The sequence below is a fragment of the Ornithodoros turicata genome, chromosome 2, assembly GCF_037126465.1.
Source record: "Ornithodoros turicata isolate Travis chromosome 2, ASM3712646v1, whole genome shotgun sequence".
In the NCBI taxonomy this organism is placed as follows: Eukaryota; Metazoa; Arthropoda; class Arachnida; order Ixodida; family Argasidae; genus Ornithodoros; species Ornithodoros turicata.
The window spans coordinates 30,367,082-30,383,263 of NC_088202.1; the positions used below are offsets into that span (position 1 = coordinate 30,367,082).

The window sequence follows — 16,182 nt, forward strand, 5'->3', positions numbered from 1 at the left end:
CGAATCGCGTCATGTGATAGCAGCCCAACTGTTGACGTTTGCGCCAGCCTGATATGTTGAAGATGTCATGACGTTGAATTTCGGAACCACGGAGCGCAAAACGTCGTTTCACACAAACAAACTGATGCGACTCACAGCTGATAACGAAGTATGTTTATTGGCTGGTAATTTGAAACGTCATGTGCGCAGCTATCCCTTGGCATCCCATTTGCGGATTATCCCTTCAGGCATCCCATCCCCAAAAGGGACTGTGCCCTTGGCAAAGAACACCTGCTGCAGACGACCAGCGGGAACAAAGGGTTCCGGGCAGACGGCTGTGAGCGCCCACCCTTTGTAAGGTGGACCCTAGGTCGGCAGCGGCAGCTTGAGTTCGGACTTCGTCAGGAAGACACCGGCCCAAGGCTCATTTGTATATTCTCTTGTATATTTGTCTGTCACTGTACTATATCCAAGTTGTTTTGTTAGTTCCCGACTGCTGCATTCCACCTCACCCGGAACACCTGGGGAAACTTCACTGGCGCAGTCGACAGGATGCAGCAACCACCATCATCGGCAACGCAAGCACTTGGACAACGGAGGCCGGCAGTACAACAGTGAGAGAAGAGGGCCAGCAAAGCCATATCCACGTGAGAAGCTTTTGCATTGGCAGTTACATCGAAGTGGACCTAAGCGGGAGACTTCGACGGGAAGATTTCTGTGAGACAGCAGCTACGAGGGAGGTCTTACGAGAGCTACAGCAAGGGAAGCGAAGCGGCAGCTACGTGGGAGGCTTCGAGAAGTACAGCTGAGTTGGAGCAGCACCTAAGTGGGAGGCTCCAAGGACTACGGTCAGAACAGCGCAGAAGGAACAGCCATCACGGAAGACAACAAAAGCAGGTAGGACTTTGTCCTATTTCCTCCAAGGTTCACCATGTCGGTAAAAACAGATCAATGGATAAAAGGGATTCCTCAGGCGTAACTCCGGAGGAAATTGTGATCGACGAAAATGGGGCGAAGGGTGTTCGGACAGACGCAGATGTCCGAACTGGAGCCGAAATGGAGCTGCAGGCATTACAGCTGCAGATTGAGTTGGAAAGGTTAAAACTTGCGCGAGTGCAGGCGGGTAATGGGAGTGACGTGCGCGCTTGCCGGACGCGGAACAAGATTGGGGAATACGCGAAAGAACTGAGAGCAGCACTAGCGCCCATGCCAGTGTCAGACGCCATGGTGCCCGCATGGTTCAAAAACGTGGATACGCTTTTCGCATCGCTTGAAATTCCGGAATCTGTGCGGGGCACAATTATCTTGCCTTTTCTAAATGAGAAAGTCAGAACGCTCGTCGCTAGTCAATCTGATGGCGAGAGAATGCAGTACGAGGATCTGAAGCAGTTGATTCTGAAAGGGCTGAAGCTCACTGCTGATGAGTACAAAAGGCTGTTTAACACGGCTCGAAAGGGAGAGGGTGAATCTTGGAACCAGTTCGCAACGACGCTAGAAACCCTGTTTGCGTATTACGTTAACAGCCGAAAGATAGAAACGATGGGGGATCTAAAAGCATTGATAGTTGCGGATAGGACGAAACTCGTTATGTCCGAAGACATGCGCACTTATGCAGTACAGAATGAGACAAAGGAATGGCTACAGCCTAAGGAAATTGCAAGAACTCTCCGAGAACTACGAAGAGAGCCACCAAGGCTGTAGGGGATTAAAGCGAGAAGGTGTGTTAACAACAAGGGGCACAAGCGAACGCGAAGCAAATCCTCAAGGCGCGTCAGTAAGGTCGTTGAACAAAGGAGATAGGAAACCCCCTAGATGTTACAACTGTGGTACACTGGGTCACATGGTCAGTCACTAAATAAGCTTCGCTTCAGAGTATCGACACTAACTGCGTTTACATGGGCTGATAAATCGATTGAAAGCCCCAATCGACTAATCGTCAAGGTCGGATGGCGAGGGTGTACATGACAATCGGGTGGGACTTCCAAGGTCGCACAGCGCTCGACTGAAGCTTAGGGGAACCTGCTGGATAAGTTGCATGACCGGTTTCAGTCGACAGCTGTCGTCTGAACCACCCCATCGTAGCGACTTCCTCCCTCTGTGTAGACTTCCCTTTTAAGTCGATGTACGCCGGTTTATATGCAGAGGGGCAATCGACTTGTCTCGTCCGGTCGACTTTTATCGCCATCATGTAAACGCGCCTACTGAGGTCCAAGGGAAAGCAGGAGCGCCATTTTGTTTCCACACCACACTGATACCATCCCCAGTTGAGGATCAAAGACGGCTAACGTAATGCTCGCTGTGGGATAGAGAAGCGTGCAATGATTGTTGTGCGATAATCCATGTATTGTCCACCAGAGCGTCCCGAAGATGTTAAGGTGAGCTCAAGGCCGTCAACTGCTGCTTGCAAACGAAAGGAACATTTCAACCGCGCACCATAGATGGCATCGTGCGCAGTGCGCTTGCGCGTTTGTAGCGTGGCGCGGAAACAAGATGGCGCATGCTCGCTCTTGGAACTCAGTGTCGATACTCTGAAGCGTAGCTTTAGTGACTTTACGCGAAGCTTTAGTGACTCTATCAGGGACTGCCCACAGCCGAAACAAAGGAAAACGCACGAAAAGACTGCGGAAGCAAAGGAAGAGGCATCAAAGCTAGTTGCGAGGGTGTCGTGCCTAGACATGGAGGGGCAGGAAAGCACAGATAAGGCAGACGCAAAAACCGTGAGTCTCAAGGTCGAGGACAAAGCAATAAAAGCCAGGTTGGATTCCGGTGCCGACATCACGGTAGTTAACTTGGAGGATCTGCCAGAAGGATGTTTATCAGATAGCAGCGGTACAATCAAGCTCAGAGGTGCTTTCGGGCCCGCGATTACGGCTGATCTGGTGTACGTCCCGCTCAGCTTAAAGAAAGAGGGAAATGTAAACCAACAAGTGCTAACTCTATGTGCAGTTACAGATGAGTTAGCTGAGGTTGTTGGGGCATTACTAACCCCGGAGGATTATGATGAATTAAGCAGAAGCGAGAAGAAACTAGAAATTGAGACCGGAGAAATTATTACTATGGAGCAGGAAGTAGGCCTAAATGTGGCACCGGCGAAAATCCTCGAGACTGGTGGCGAGGTATAATTTGAGGAAGAACAGCATGATGAGATAAATGCGGCCAATGTGTTAGCTGTTGAGATACAGGACGGTGAGGAGGTAAATCAGCTACAATCTGACTTCCGCAGGGAACAAAAGAGTGATCCTACGTTAGCTTACGCGTGGGCACAGGCTCGGACGGGCAGCCACGGCATGAGAGTAGAAAATTATGTGCTATTTCACGTGGATGAAATAGATGGTAGGAAAGAGAAGCAGCTGGTCCTTCCTAAGTCACGAAGGGAGGAGGTGCTACGCCTAGCCCACGATATGCCCTGTGGAGGTCACTTCGCGGAAAAGAAAACTAGGCAGCGCATCTGTAGCGGATTTTATTGGCCTACTATGGTAGCGGACATTAGGTACCACTGTCCAAGTTGTCACTCTTGTCAAGTGTCGTCCCCTTCTAGGACTAAAGACCGCGTGCCCATTGCACCACTTACAAGTCCGCAAGTGCCATTTCAAGTTGTGTGTATAGATTGCATCGGACCGCTCGAACCCTCTTCCGCATGGGGGCACCGGTGGCTGAACGATACCGTTGCGAACACTAACAGCAAAGGCAACCTGCCAAGCATTATTGGATTTGTTCTCCCGGTACGGCACACCAGAGACGATTTGTTCTGATCAAGGAACAAACTTTGTATCCAAATTGACCGTCGAACTGCACAAATGCTTAGGAGTAAAGGTGCGGTTCTCCACAACGGAGCACCCACAAAGTAATGGGGTCGTCGAACGCTGGAACGACGCCTTTAAATCCATGTTGCGGCATGTAATAGCGGAGCATGAGCGAGAATGGGACCGGTACATCCCATGTGTATTATGGGCATATAGAGAGGTACCCCACGACATAACTGGAAAATCTCCTTTTGAACTCATGTACTGATGTAGCCCAAATGGTCCGCTGGGCATTTTACAAAAATCGTGGACAGGGCAATGGACGCCCCCAACTGGTCTCAATGGATCGGCGACACAATACCTGCAAGATCTGCGAGAGAAAATGGCAGATGCTGGGCGCATTGTTGACGAAAGGGCAGAACACGTTCAAAGGGATTATGTACAACGGTACAACCTAAGAGCTAAAGTAAAGGAGTTCAATGTCGGTGATGAGGTCTTAGTGTTGGACAGTGAGCCGGTTAGTAAAATGAGGCCAAAGTGGCTGGGACCCATGAAAGTCAAAGAAAAGAGACGGGAAAACAGTTACGTTATTGAGCAGCCAGACGGCAGCGAGAAATGGGTTCACGCAAATAGACTACGACGGTATTATGCAAGGGTGAATAACGTCGGGGTCATCTTTGAGGTTGATGATGAATTTGGGGAAGTGATAGCTACACCCACCGCAACAAAAGAGAGCGGCACCCTAAACTTAGCAGAAATTGGGCATGCACATCTGGACAGAAGTCAGAGTGAAGAGCTGGCAGAGGTGATTGAGCAGTTCGCTCATTGCTTTTCAGAAAAGCCGGGTAGATGTAACGTAGGGGCGCATAAGATAACATTGGTGCCGGACGCAAAGCCTGGGTCGTCCTACCCGTACAAAGTCCCCATTGCGTTGAGAGGCGAGGTAGAGCGACAGATCGATCAGCTTTTGGATTAGGATTTCATATACCCCACTACACAGTTCGTTTGCCCACCCAATAGTATGCGTCGCCAAAAAGGACGGATCAGTACGGATGTGCATCGATTACAGGCAATTGAATGCAGTCACCGAACCTGACAGTTTTCCTATGAGGAATGCTACCGAGTTGTTATATGAAGTAGCCAAGGCGCGATACATCTCAACCTTAGACTTAACCCGTGGCTACTGGCAAATTGCCTTACCCCGAATCGCAGAAGTTACCCGCGCATTTGCGTCTCCGCGGGGTCTCTACGCGTGGAAGGTCATGCCATATGGATTGAGGTCATGCCATATGGATTGAGGTGGTGCCATTTGGATTGAACTCGGCTGCTACCTTTCAAGGCGTAAAAAACCAAGTGTTGCATGAGCACAGGGGGTACGCGACGGCGTATATCGACGGCGTGGCCGTTTATTCAGAAACGTGGGGAATGCATGTACATCACCTTCAGAGGGTGTTGAGGACGATATCAGAAGCAGGGCTAGTCATCAATCCCGCGAAATGCAGATTTGCGCAAAGGAGTGTCAAGTACCTCGGGCATGTAGTGGGATCGGGCATGCATGCCCCTGATCCCGAAAGGGTAAGCGCGATAGTTAACCTCGAGCCGCCAAAATCAAAACTGGAGTTGCGCAGTGCCCTTGGCTTGTTCAACTATTATCGCTACTACATTCCCCATTACTCAGAAGTAGTCCTACCGCTAACCAGTCTGACGAATAAAAGGGTACCAAATAGAATACCGTGGAGCAAAGAAGCGGACGACGCGTTCCGCAAAGTAAAAGCTGCACTCGCAGTGGTTCCAACGCTCGCGGCCCCGAACCCGGAGAAGGGGTACATATTGACTACCGCTGCGTCCGAACGTGCAGTTGGAGCGTGCCTGTCACAAGGGACAGATAGTGCAGAGAGGCCAATTGCCTTTTTAAGCAAGAAGCTAACTCCAACGCAGTCGAGATGGTCGACTATAGAACGCGAAGCGTATGGGGTCGTGTGGGCACTAGGGCGGCTGGACACCTGGCGTTTTGGGACGAAGATCAAAATCATAACCGATCACTATTCTCTGAGGTTCCTCTGTCGGTCGGCATCCCCCAGCGCCCGTCTCACACGTTGGGCGCTTGCTCTGCAAAAGTATGACATTGAGATAGCTCACTTCAAAGGGATATTGAATAAATGCGCAGATGCTCTGTCAAGGCTGGATACAACTTCCGAAGGGGTGTCTGGAGAGGTTTAATGTAAATAGTAACGAATTCAGTGATATGGCCTGGTGGACCTCTGGAACGTACAGGGCGGGGTTCTATGCTGTGTATGTTGTATACTGTGCAATAGGTGGACTGAAGGGACGTTGTGAAGTGACTAAAGAGCCAGACTCAATTCTTCAATGTTTGTGTGATGTTCCTTCGACATCAAGTGTCTTGTAACATTCTTGGTGGGGAGGTGTCAGAATTGAAGTGTGTTAAATTAGTGTAGCGGCCAAAAGACATGGAAATACGGGATGTCACTGTACGACAGCAGACAGAAAGAGAGCTGTCTAGACGGCGGACTATCCCTAGAGGCATCCCATCCCCAAAAGGGACTGTGCCCTTGGCAAAGAACACCTGCTGCAGACGACCAGCGGGAACAAAGGGTTCCGGGCAGACGGTTGTGAGCGCCCACCCTTTATAAGGAGGACCCAAGGTCAGCAGCGGGCAGCTTGAGTTCGGACTTCGTCAGGAAGACACCGGCCCAACGCTCATTTGTATATTCTCTTGTGTATTTGTCTGTCACTGTATATAAAAGTTGTTTTGTTAGTTGCCGGCTGCTGCATTCCACCTCACCCGGAACACCTGGGGAAACTTCACTCCAGATGGCTAAAGTCGTGACACTGTCTACATAAGTGAGGCCAACAACGGCACGCTGGTCTCGTCACAACCACCACCACCTCTGCACTAACGAATAGAGGTAACGTTTGTCGTCTATTTCCACAATGCTTAGGGCTGCTGCCAACCAGTGGACGCAAGTGTCTGTTTCGATATTCGTAGAGTCACCCGATGAACACCACTACATGTTGTCTACACGGAACACTTTGTGTGCTATTCGACACAATTGATATTTGATAATGATAACGATCGTGATAGTGATATGAACAATCTGCACCGTGGTTACCTGCACCCTTTGAAGAACAACAATAACTTTATTTCCAGATGATGAATGGGGAATAAACTCTCAAAAAATGTAATCCACCGCATAGCGTGCTCCTAGCCAACCATTATCTCGAATGATATCGTTATCTGCCCTGATTTATTGAAAACGGGAGGCGTATGCCTTTTCTGTGACACACATGCTGTTCACACTTGTCACAAAAAAGGCGTACGCCTCCCGTCTTCAGCAAATCAGGGTACATAACGATACCATTCGATGTTACAGTTGGCCTGGAGCGTGCTATGCGGTGAAGTTCATTTCTAAGAATGATACTTAGAACACGACTTCACTATAAAACAGTCTGAAAGCCAACGATTGCACAGAACGATACTGATGTAGCTCCCGATTGGCGGAAAGCACCGCGCTCCCGCCTTCTGCAACAGTTAACATAGCCGCATAGTTGTCACGGAGAGGTGTAGACCTACCGGTTTCACGAAGTCAGTGAAGATAACGATGTCACGCGGGACAATGGTTAGCTAGGAGCGTGTCATACGGTGAAGTTGTTGTTGGAAAGCGTACGGAGAAAGAATGACTCCAGCTGGAACACACGACGGTTTATTGCTCTGACTGCACAGGAGCGATTGCGTTATCCAACTAAAAAGAAGAACAACGCGCGCGCAGGCGCAGGGGAGCAGGGGCAGGGCCTCGTTGTCTTCCACAATTCTTACAGTTGTGTTTTAATGACGAATTCACGTAGGTCATTTCCTGTCAGCCTTCTTTGCCTGCTTCTGAGCAATTGCGTTCTCTTGGTCAAATCGTGTCCGCGCGCGTTCTCGTGGCACTTTCCTAGTGCCAAGAATTCGCCAGCTAGCACTTTTTCATCCGGACTCCATAAAGCTGGTCAGCGGGTCGCCCAACTATATCCGCCGTCGTCACATCCGCACCGCGAGGGCCCGCATCGGCCAGCACGTCGAAGTTAACATGAGTTAGCAGACGACGGAACCGGAACTCACTCGGAACACGAGCAACCACAATGCCCATATTGGGATCCAAGCTACTAAAACCGCTATCTTCAGGGCACCCATGTTCGCCTGACAACTGTCACGTGACCTGGCGCGGGTGCAAGGTTAGCAATTTCCGAGAGTTAGGCCAGGGGGATTCATTCTGGCAGGAAAAGTCTACCAGAAAGGACGACTTGCTATTACTTCGTAAATAATTCTTCCGTGGGTAGTCAAGTTCGTGGGGTAGTACGCGCCCTAGGCTGTGTTGCCACATTTTGACCAAGCGAATTCGCCCTAAGAGTACAAGGAGTTGCAGTATTCGAGTTGCCGAAGCTGTGCTCCTGCCGAAGAGTTGCTGGAGGCGCACACAAAGGGAGCTGTATAGGCTCGAGATAATTACAACCAGGAAATCTTCATGCTAACCCTATCATTAAATCTCCGAGCGTGGCACATAGTGTTTTTTGTTTTATTTGCATTTTAATCAAACGCTGTCGCATAACTGGCTTCGCAGCAAGGTGTTGAGGAATTATGGACACCCAGGTGGTCGTCGTTACAGGGCTGAAAGTACACTCCCTTTTTTTTTTACCCCATTGATACGTAAATTACTCATACGCGAAAACGTCAAAAAGAAAAAAAAAAAACAAAGGATCGCTATGTTCATAACGCTCACACAATTTTTTGTGTTTCTTGTGAGCCTTACTCGGGAAATATATTGCACGATTTTTACGACGCCTAAATTATGCGGGGAACGTTTTTTTCTTCTTCTTGCTCGATACACTAGAAAAATCGAATTCAGCATTTCGCGTACATGTGTATAAGAAGGCATTTCCAAATAGTTGAAATATGAATTACTTTCCAACATTTTCGAATATCCGATATCATGTGACATGCCACATGATAGAGGTGCGACGAAAAAATATTTTAACGCACTTACTATGCGCTTGTTTGAGCAAGGATGCACAGACAAAGCCGGAAGGTTTTCGCTCACTCGATTCTGCAAAACTAAGATTGATTAATTAGTGTGTAGTCACTCATATGCGCACAGCCACACGCCTTGCCTAAAAACGTGTTACGTGTACACAGCCCCTTGTATCCGTCACAAGCAATCACGTGATGAATTTTAAGTCGTGTTGCTATCTAAACAATGGAGTGGAATGTGTGCATCTGTGCTCATAAAAATTTTTTCATAACAGGTAGGTGAATTCGACATTTGTATTATTGTGCGAGCATTGATCACATACCAATATTGTATTGCCAACTGTAGGATGGGACAAGTGCAAGTCTTGCCCAACATTAGAGCCCGCATCACATTTTGTCTTGTTCCCTGATTAGATGTTGACTTAGGCTTGTATTGTTTTGTTGACTGGTTAAATGAGTCACAGCATTGGTGAGCCCATTTTCCTTAACTTCCTGGCCTACTATTCCCTGCATGCTTAATTTAGTAATTCACTTTATTATCATCGCTAAGCTTTTAGGAAAAAATCTTCTGTATTGTTGACCGATTAGATGGGTCACATAATTTCTGAGCTCATCTTCCTTAACGTGTTAGCGTACTATTTACCTATATTTTTAATTTACTGATTCACTTTATTTTCTCCAACAAAGTCAACCACTGAGGCCAGTTCTAAAACTCTGCCCCATTGCTTTTGCACTTGAGTGTAACGCCGCATCGTGCGCTTCAGAAGAGCACCAACACTCCTGTGCTTTACAATTAATTCACCCCAAATTACCAATAGGACCTCTGCCTGTGTTGCGGCTTTAGCATATTCTAAATTCATTTAACTAATCTATTAATTTAAATTTAATAACACCATGCACCACCCTGAACATTTTACACTGTTTGTATTGGAAACTGTAGGATGGGTCAAGCGAAGGCTTGCCGACATCACATTTAAAAAATCGAAGAATTGTATTGTTGACTCTGAGATGAGCCACAGACGATTGTTTACTCATCTTCCTGAAGTTCCCCTAACCAGTTAGCCCGCTTGTTAACCCTATCTTGCCTATTTCTGTTCCTGAGTCAACCACTGAAACAAGTTCTAAAACACTGCCACATTGCTATCGCACTGAAGTGGAGCATCCCATCGTATACTCTCGGGGAGTGCCAACCACCGCTGTGCATCACACTTAAACCACCCCGCATATCTTACCAATTCCCTTCCCTGGAAAGCTTTAAAATGGTGGAGAAACATAATTTCATTCGTGCTTACCCAATGAAATGGAACTTGATGTTGCGTCAATCAAAGAATTTGTATTGTTGACTGATTAGATGAGTCACAGAATTAGTGAGCCAATCTCCCTTATCGTTTTAGCCCTCCATCCTTATTGCCATGTCCCTAATTTACTGATTCGCTTTATTTTCCCCAACCAAGTCAACAACTGAGGCCAGTTCTAAAACTCTTGTTGTATTGTTGACTCTATGAGATGAGCCACAGAAGATTCGTATTGCCACTGTAGGATGGGATAAGCGAAAGCTTGCCCATATCACGCCCACTTCACAGATTGTGAAGAAGACCTTTTGCCCCGGATTGTCAAAGTTAATTTTAGAATTTCGCACTTTGTAGGAAGTGAAGACAATTAATTACCCAAGTCGACGTACTGATTCAGGGGTGTGCAGTAGGTAACGTCTCCTGGAGATTGAGGAACACACAATACGATTTTTCATTGAGTCGGCATCATTCAATCTTGTGTTGTCGTCTTCGTATTGCGTGTTCCTCAAACTCGCGGAAATGTTACCTTTTCTACCGTACACGGGCTCGCTTGCACGATTCTAATTTGCTCATCGGTGTGCACTATATAGTTTAACTACCACCACCACCACCAACAATTATGGGCAAGTTTTTCCTGGGTTTTCCTCACACGCTTTCAGACATATGTAGGCACAGTTTCCTTAGACGTCGGCCCAGGACGCACATCCTCCTAGGGTGTCAGTCGTGACGTTGATGGACTCTGTGAGGCCGACAACGGCGAGCCCTTTCACTACCACCACCACCACAAGCAGTTAAACTACAGCCATGGTAGTTAAAAACTACAGGTTTTCCCGTCGCATTTAATCCTTATACCGCGGAATTTAATCCGTATAGCGTGGAATGTAATCCTTATTTCACGGGATTGAATCCTTAGGCCGCCACATTTAATCCTTATGCAGTAGGATATAATCCTTCTGTTAAATTTAATCCTCGTCCTGCTAATTTTAATGCTTATGCCGTGGTATTTAAAGGGACCATCAAATGATTTTCGCGAATTCCGAGTACTATGCCGGAAACGGTCCTCATGATCCCTCACTATCCTACACACATCAACTTTTAACCGTATTCAGTGCACAGGGGGCGCAGTTACTACGCAAAAATAGCGGGGCGTGACCGCCGGATACATCATTTCGAACCGTTTTTACGTCATCAACGTCCAGCTCTCTCAGCCAATTGTGGACGTCGCACCAAGTTGGAAATCGTTAAAGTGGCGAAAATATTCTATATTAACCACGGCCGTGAACGGCAGCTACTACGACCCGCCTGCGAGGCCAACTGGCTGTGATATAATATACAGGGGATGTTGCCGATTCGCGGACGGTATTTTGCGAGCAAACTGCAAAATTTACAAGCAAACTTGCAAACTTCGCCATGAAATATGTTTTGGTTTGACCTGGAGCTAAGATCGTATCTAATCGTTGACACAGAATCCTACCAGAAATGTAATGTATAGCTGTTGATTGTCAGCATGGTTACCGGAGCACGTCTTACTCTCTGGGCTTCTCCGTCAGAAAATGTATCTGTGGTGGCCTTTTGAGAGCTGCTGCGTACGGAACGCTGTGTGCGTAGCATGATCTCATGGTCCATCGCTGACAATTTGCGTTTCGTCATATTTCTACTGATTTCGAAGGCAAATATACGACGTCGTTGTTTTCCAAACTGAAACCATGCACCCACGTTGTCCCGCGGGGTCTGTGCTCCCGGTCGTCCACAATTATGTGAGAAGACGGGACGTTGATGACGTAAGCCGGCTTCAAAGGGATGTGTCCGGGGGTAACGCCCAGCTATTTTTGCGTGGTAACTGTGCCCACGGTGTATTGAATACGGTTAAAAGTCGACGTGTGTGTGACAGTGAGGGATCATGGGAACTGTTTCTGACAGTATACTCGGAATTCGCTTAATTCATTTCATGGCCCCTTTAATCTTCAATCCTCCGTTATCTTTTCATCTAATTTCCACTACAATGCGATAGTATTGAGGCTCCCCCCTCCATATGTATTGAGCAATACGTTTATTGAAAAACGAAAGAAAGGAAGGAATGGTTAGTCAGACGTAGGAAAACTACGGTCGTATGGGGCTACCTGCATGATTTATGACCTGTTATGACAAACAACAACTACCAGAGGATAGAGAGATCCATAACTTAAAAACTCGAGACTGGGGGACAAAAGACGGCAACACAGATATTGTCTCTTGTCTGGGTTTTAAGTTATGGAGCAACTACTACTCTCCAGGTTCGATACGCTACCCCATGCTGCTGGTGATGTGGGGAATGAAATAATGAGCACCTTCACAATGAGGATCGAAGCCCTATGGTATCCAGAAAGATCAAAAGAGCTCCGAGGGCAGAACGTTGGTGGGCTGGTTTTGGTCAGGGTCCAGGGACCAAGCAATGTTACTTGTGTAATTAGATAATTATGTTAATAAGATATTCTGAACAGCAATTTTGACAGAGACAGGGGTCGAGAGCCCTGCTGATTAAGAGACCCGGACATGTTATGACAATCTCCTTGTTTACAGCTATAAATTGACTTTTCAGGACTACAACTATTCCGTGCACTACTATGGGATTGTATGGGACTACCTGCATGACTTATACCTGTTATGGCTATTTTATAATTGAGTTTTTATTATTGCAACCATCCTGTGCACTTCTATGAGATTGTATGGGAGTACCTGCATGATTTATGAGTTATGACCTGTCATGGCTATTTCCGTGTTTACAGCAATAATTTGACTTTTTATGGCTATGCCTACTCTGTGAACTGCTCTGGAATAGTATAGAACTACCTGCATTATTTATGACCTGGTATGACTTTTCATTGTTTAGAGCTATGAATTGACTTTTTACGAGTGTGACGACTCTATCCACTAGTATGAGATAAGTAGTATGGGACTGCTTGCATCATTTATGACCTGTTATGACTGTATTTCGTTGTTTACAGCTGTAAATTGACTTTTTATGAATACGACTGCTCTGTGCATTACTATGGGATAGTACGGGACTAGGTCCATTATTTATTACCTGTGATGACTTGTTGACTTGACCTTGATGACACCTTGTTTTTTATGACTGTGCCTACACTATGCACTACTATAGCATAGTTGAGAAGTAGAACAAGTGTTCCTGAACAGTCGCACATTTAACGAGCTCTGCTAGGTTCCCTATGATTTAATTATTTGCGGCCTCTCGGAGTCCGCTTGCCGTCGAGTGGTCTACCCCAGGATTCTACACCATGTCTACCGTGTCTACCAGCGTCCCTGCGGCGTCGGTCTTGGCCGCCGCCGTGAGACCTCCCAAGGATCACGCTTTCAACTTCACTGTCCCCGATGGGCGCAGACGGCGTCCTCGCTGCCGCCTGTGATTTGGTCGGTGGTGGCCATGTGCACTCCCTTCAGCATCAAGGCGGTCTCAGCTTCCGAGTGACTGCGAAGCATACACGTGCACGTGACTCCTTCCTCGGAGCCGGCAAGATTGTCATGGGCGAAGTTGAGGTACCCTTGGAACCTGTCACAACTTCCAGGACAGTATACATACCTGTCAAGCGGCTGCCCAAGTATGTCTCCGACGATGCTCTTGTTCATGCCCTTGCTCCTTCTGGAACAGTCAAAGCGTTTTCGTTGCCGGTCTACACTGCCGCGACAAAGACAGGACACTCAACAAAAACAAGTTTATTTTTGTTGAGTGTCTTGTCTTTGTCACAGGAGTGTGACGGCCCCTTAAGCATGACCAAACACGGCACATCGTCCACAACGAGGTACCTTACAGTCGCTCCGTATATGGCCCTCAGAGCCGCATCTGCTACAAACTTTCTTGATGCCCTTGTAAGCAATCATCGCCCGATCACTCCCAACGACTAGGAAGTTGGACACTGTTTTTTTTTTGTTTTTTTTTTAATGTCAAGCTTGACCAGGCGGATGCCGTTTCGGATATTCGGACGGTCCTTGTAGACCGGCAATGGAAACGCTGTGCTTTTGTCGCGTCCATCGCCATGTTACACTGCTGTTTACAGAAACACCGACAAAGGACAGCACTGAACGACAGCGTCTCTCGTAGACGTCTTGTCTTATGTTCCTGTTTCGGATTTCCGTCACACCAAAAGACTCCCCTAAAAGACGCACATGACCGGCATCTCCACCGCGCGCCTTCCTTCGCACTTCGCGCTGGAACTGCGACCTTATGCTCCTCTATTTCGCCTTGACGGCAGAAGCTGTTGGCAAAAAGGATATACCGCTCGAATTGTTGTACTTACCAGGCCAACTTCAAAATAAAAACAATGGCACTAGTTGGTTGGCTCTGCGTTATTTAATTATTTGCGTTTGCAAAATACCTGAAACACGCACACATTTTACATGTGGTTTATTATTGAGCTTCAAAAGACAATCTTGAACTGGAAAAATTCGGAGTTCTTTGTAATAAATGTTAGACAAGGACCAGTGAACCCTACTGTTCTGTTCGCTGACTGCGGACTGAGTGGTTGATGCCGAATGGGCAGGCGCGCTCATTCGGTCAGTCAGCAGTTTATTTCGTCCTCTTTAGAGGCAAAAACCAAACCAACCAAGTGTCAGCTGGGTTGAACATCGTCAACCAACATTACTCCCCCTCAAACCAACTGACAGGACGTTACAAGAAACACTAGTAACACCCGAAAAAAACCGAAAAGCACGGAAGGAAAAAAGGAAGAGTTTGTGAGGTAATATTCATGTGACGTGAAGTCCGAAACCTTGGGCGCAGAAGGCATTTTTGGCGCGCAGTACAGGTTTAGTGAGGGAGTCGGCGATCATGACGTCGGTTGGGATGAATGACAAACTGAACTGCTTGCTCTCGATCTCGTTCCGGGCGTAGAGGTACTTCAACTGTATGTGCTTGGCCCTCTGGTGATATACGGGATTCTCTGCCAGTTTGATGGCGGACTGATTGTCGCAGAAAAGTTGCATCTCTCCGCCGAAGTACCTTTGAAGGGCCAGTTCGCCTAAGAACATCTTCAACCACTTGCCTTCTTTCATACACTCCTTTAGAGCGAGATATTCGGCTTCGCAAGTAGAAAGCGCGACGACCTGCTGCCGAGTAGACTTCCAACTGACAGCCCCTTGGGATAGAGTAAAGACGTATCTGCTCCTAGACCTTCCTGTTGAGTCTTCGTTCAGACTTTCATCAGTGTACCCGACGACTGGTTGTCCACAGGCAGTGTAAGTTATCCCGGCTGTCTTCGTTCCAGATAGGTAGCGGAGAACGCGCTTCGCCCTGTTCCAATGCGGCTCATCAAAGCAGTTGTTGAATTGGCTTAAGTAGTTGGTTGCATAGGCGATGTCTGGTCTCGTTGCTTGTGCCAAATACATGAGACTACCGATGAGGTTTTGATAGGGTAGGTCCTTTAGCCCCTCATTCGTGTTAACACTGCTTTGCTTTTCGCCAAGTCTTTCTTGCGGAGGAGGTGCTCTTTCGATTGGCGTTTTAGTGGTTTGCAGGTACCCATGCCGAATTTTGTCTATATTTCCTTGATGTATCTCTGCTGGTGATTTGGCGTTTAGACTTGTCTCGGTCAACTTCAATGCCCAGTATATACTTGGGTTCACCGCCTAAGTCCTTCAGGACAACCTTCTTGCTTAAGTTCTTGATAGCCTTAATTAGAGCACGACCATTGTTGGCCGCCATCAACAATGATCCTTGTTTGTCTAACAATAAAATTGTATATATGCGCATATCATGTGTGTCCACTGCATTGCAACAAACTAGCAAATGGCGGAACAAAGTAACTTTGCATGCATTCACATAAAAAACGTGTTTCGATGTCGATGTTGGTGACGACGCACATCCAAATTGCCAGAAATACGCAAATTCGTATCATGCTTTCCTGCAAACATTTGGACAGCCGCCAAAACAGCAAAACCACTTCTTGCAACATGTTTTGTTGATGTTCTTGTCGAGAAAGTATGTCACACTGTCACAACATGTGTCTTGCTATGATGTTGGTGGCATTGTCTCGCCAATGTGACATTCTCGTCGACAAAACGCGAAACACCGACATCGTCCGCGGCGCCTGTCTTGTCGATGTCTTGTCGCTGTTCTGTGCTTTGTTTTACAGTGTGACATGCCCTTTAG

The 16,182-nt window shown here is 47.3% G+C and overlaps 1 protein-coding gene across 1 annotated transcript; it reads right to left on the minus strand.

The window, feature by feature from the left end:
• Positions 1 to 14,780: 14,780 nt before the first annotated feature.
• LOC135384483 (uncharacterized) lies at positions 14,781 to 15,419 on the minus strand. Its single transcript, XM_064613684.1, has one exon. The coding sequence runs from the start codon at positions 15,417 to 15,419 to the stop codon at positions 14,781 to 14,783; it is 639 nt and encodes a 212-aa protein (XP_064469754.1).
• Positions 15,420 to 16,182: the final 763 nt, after the last annotated feature.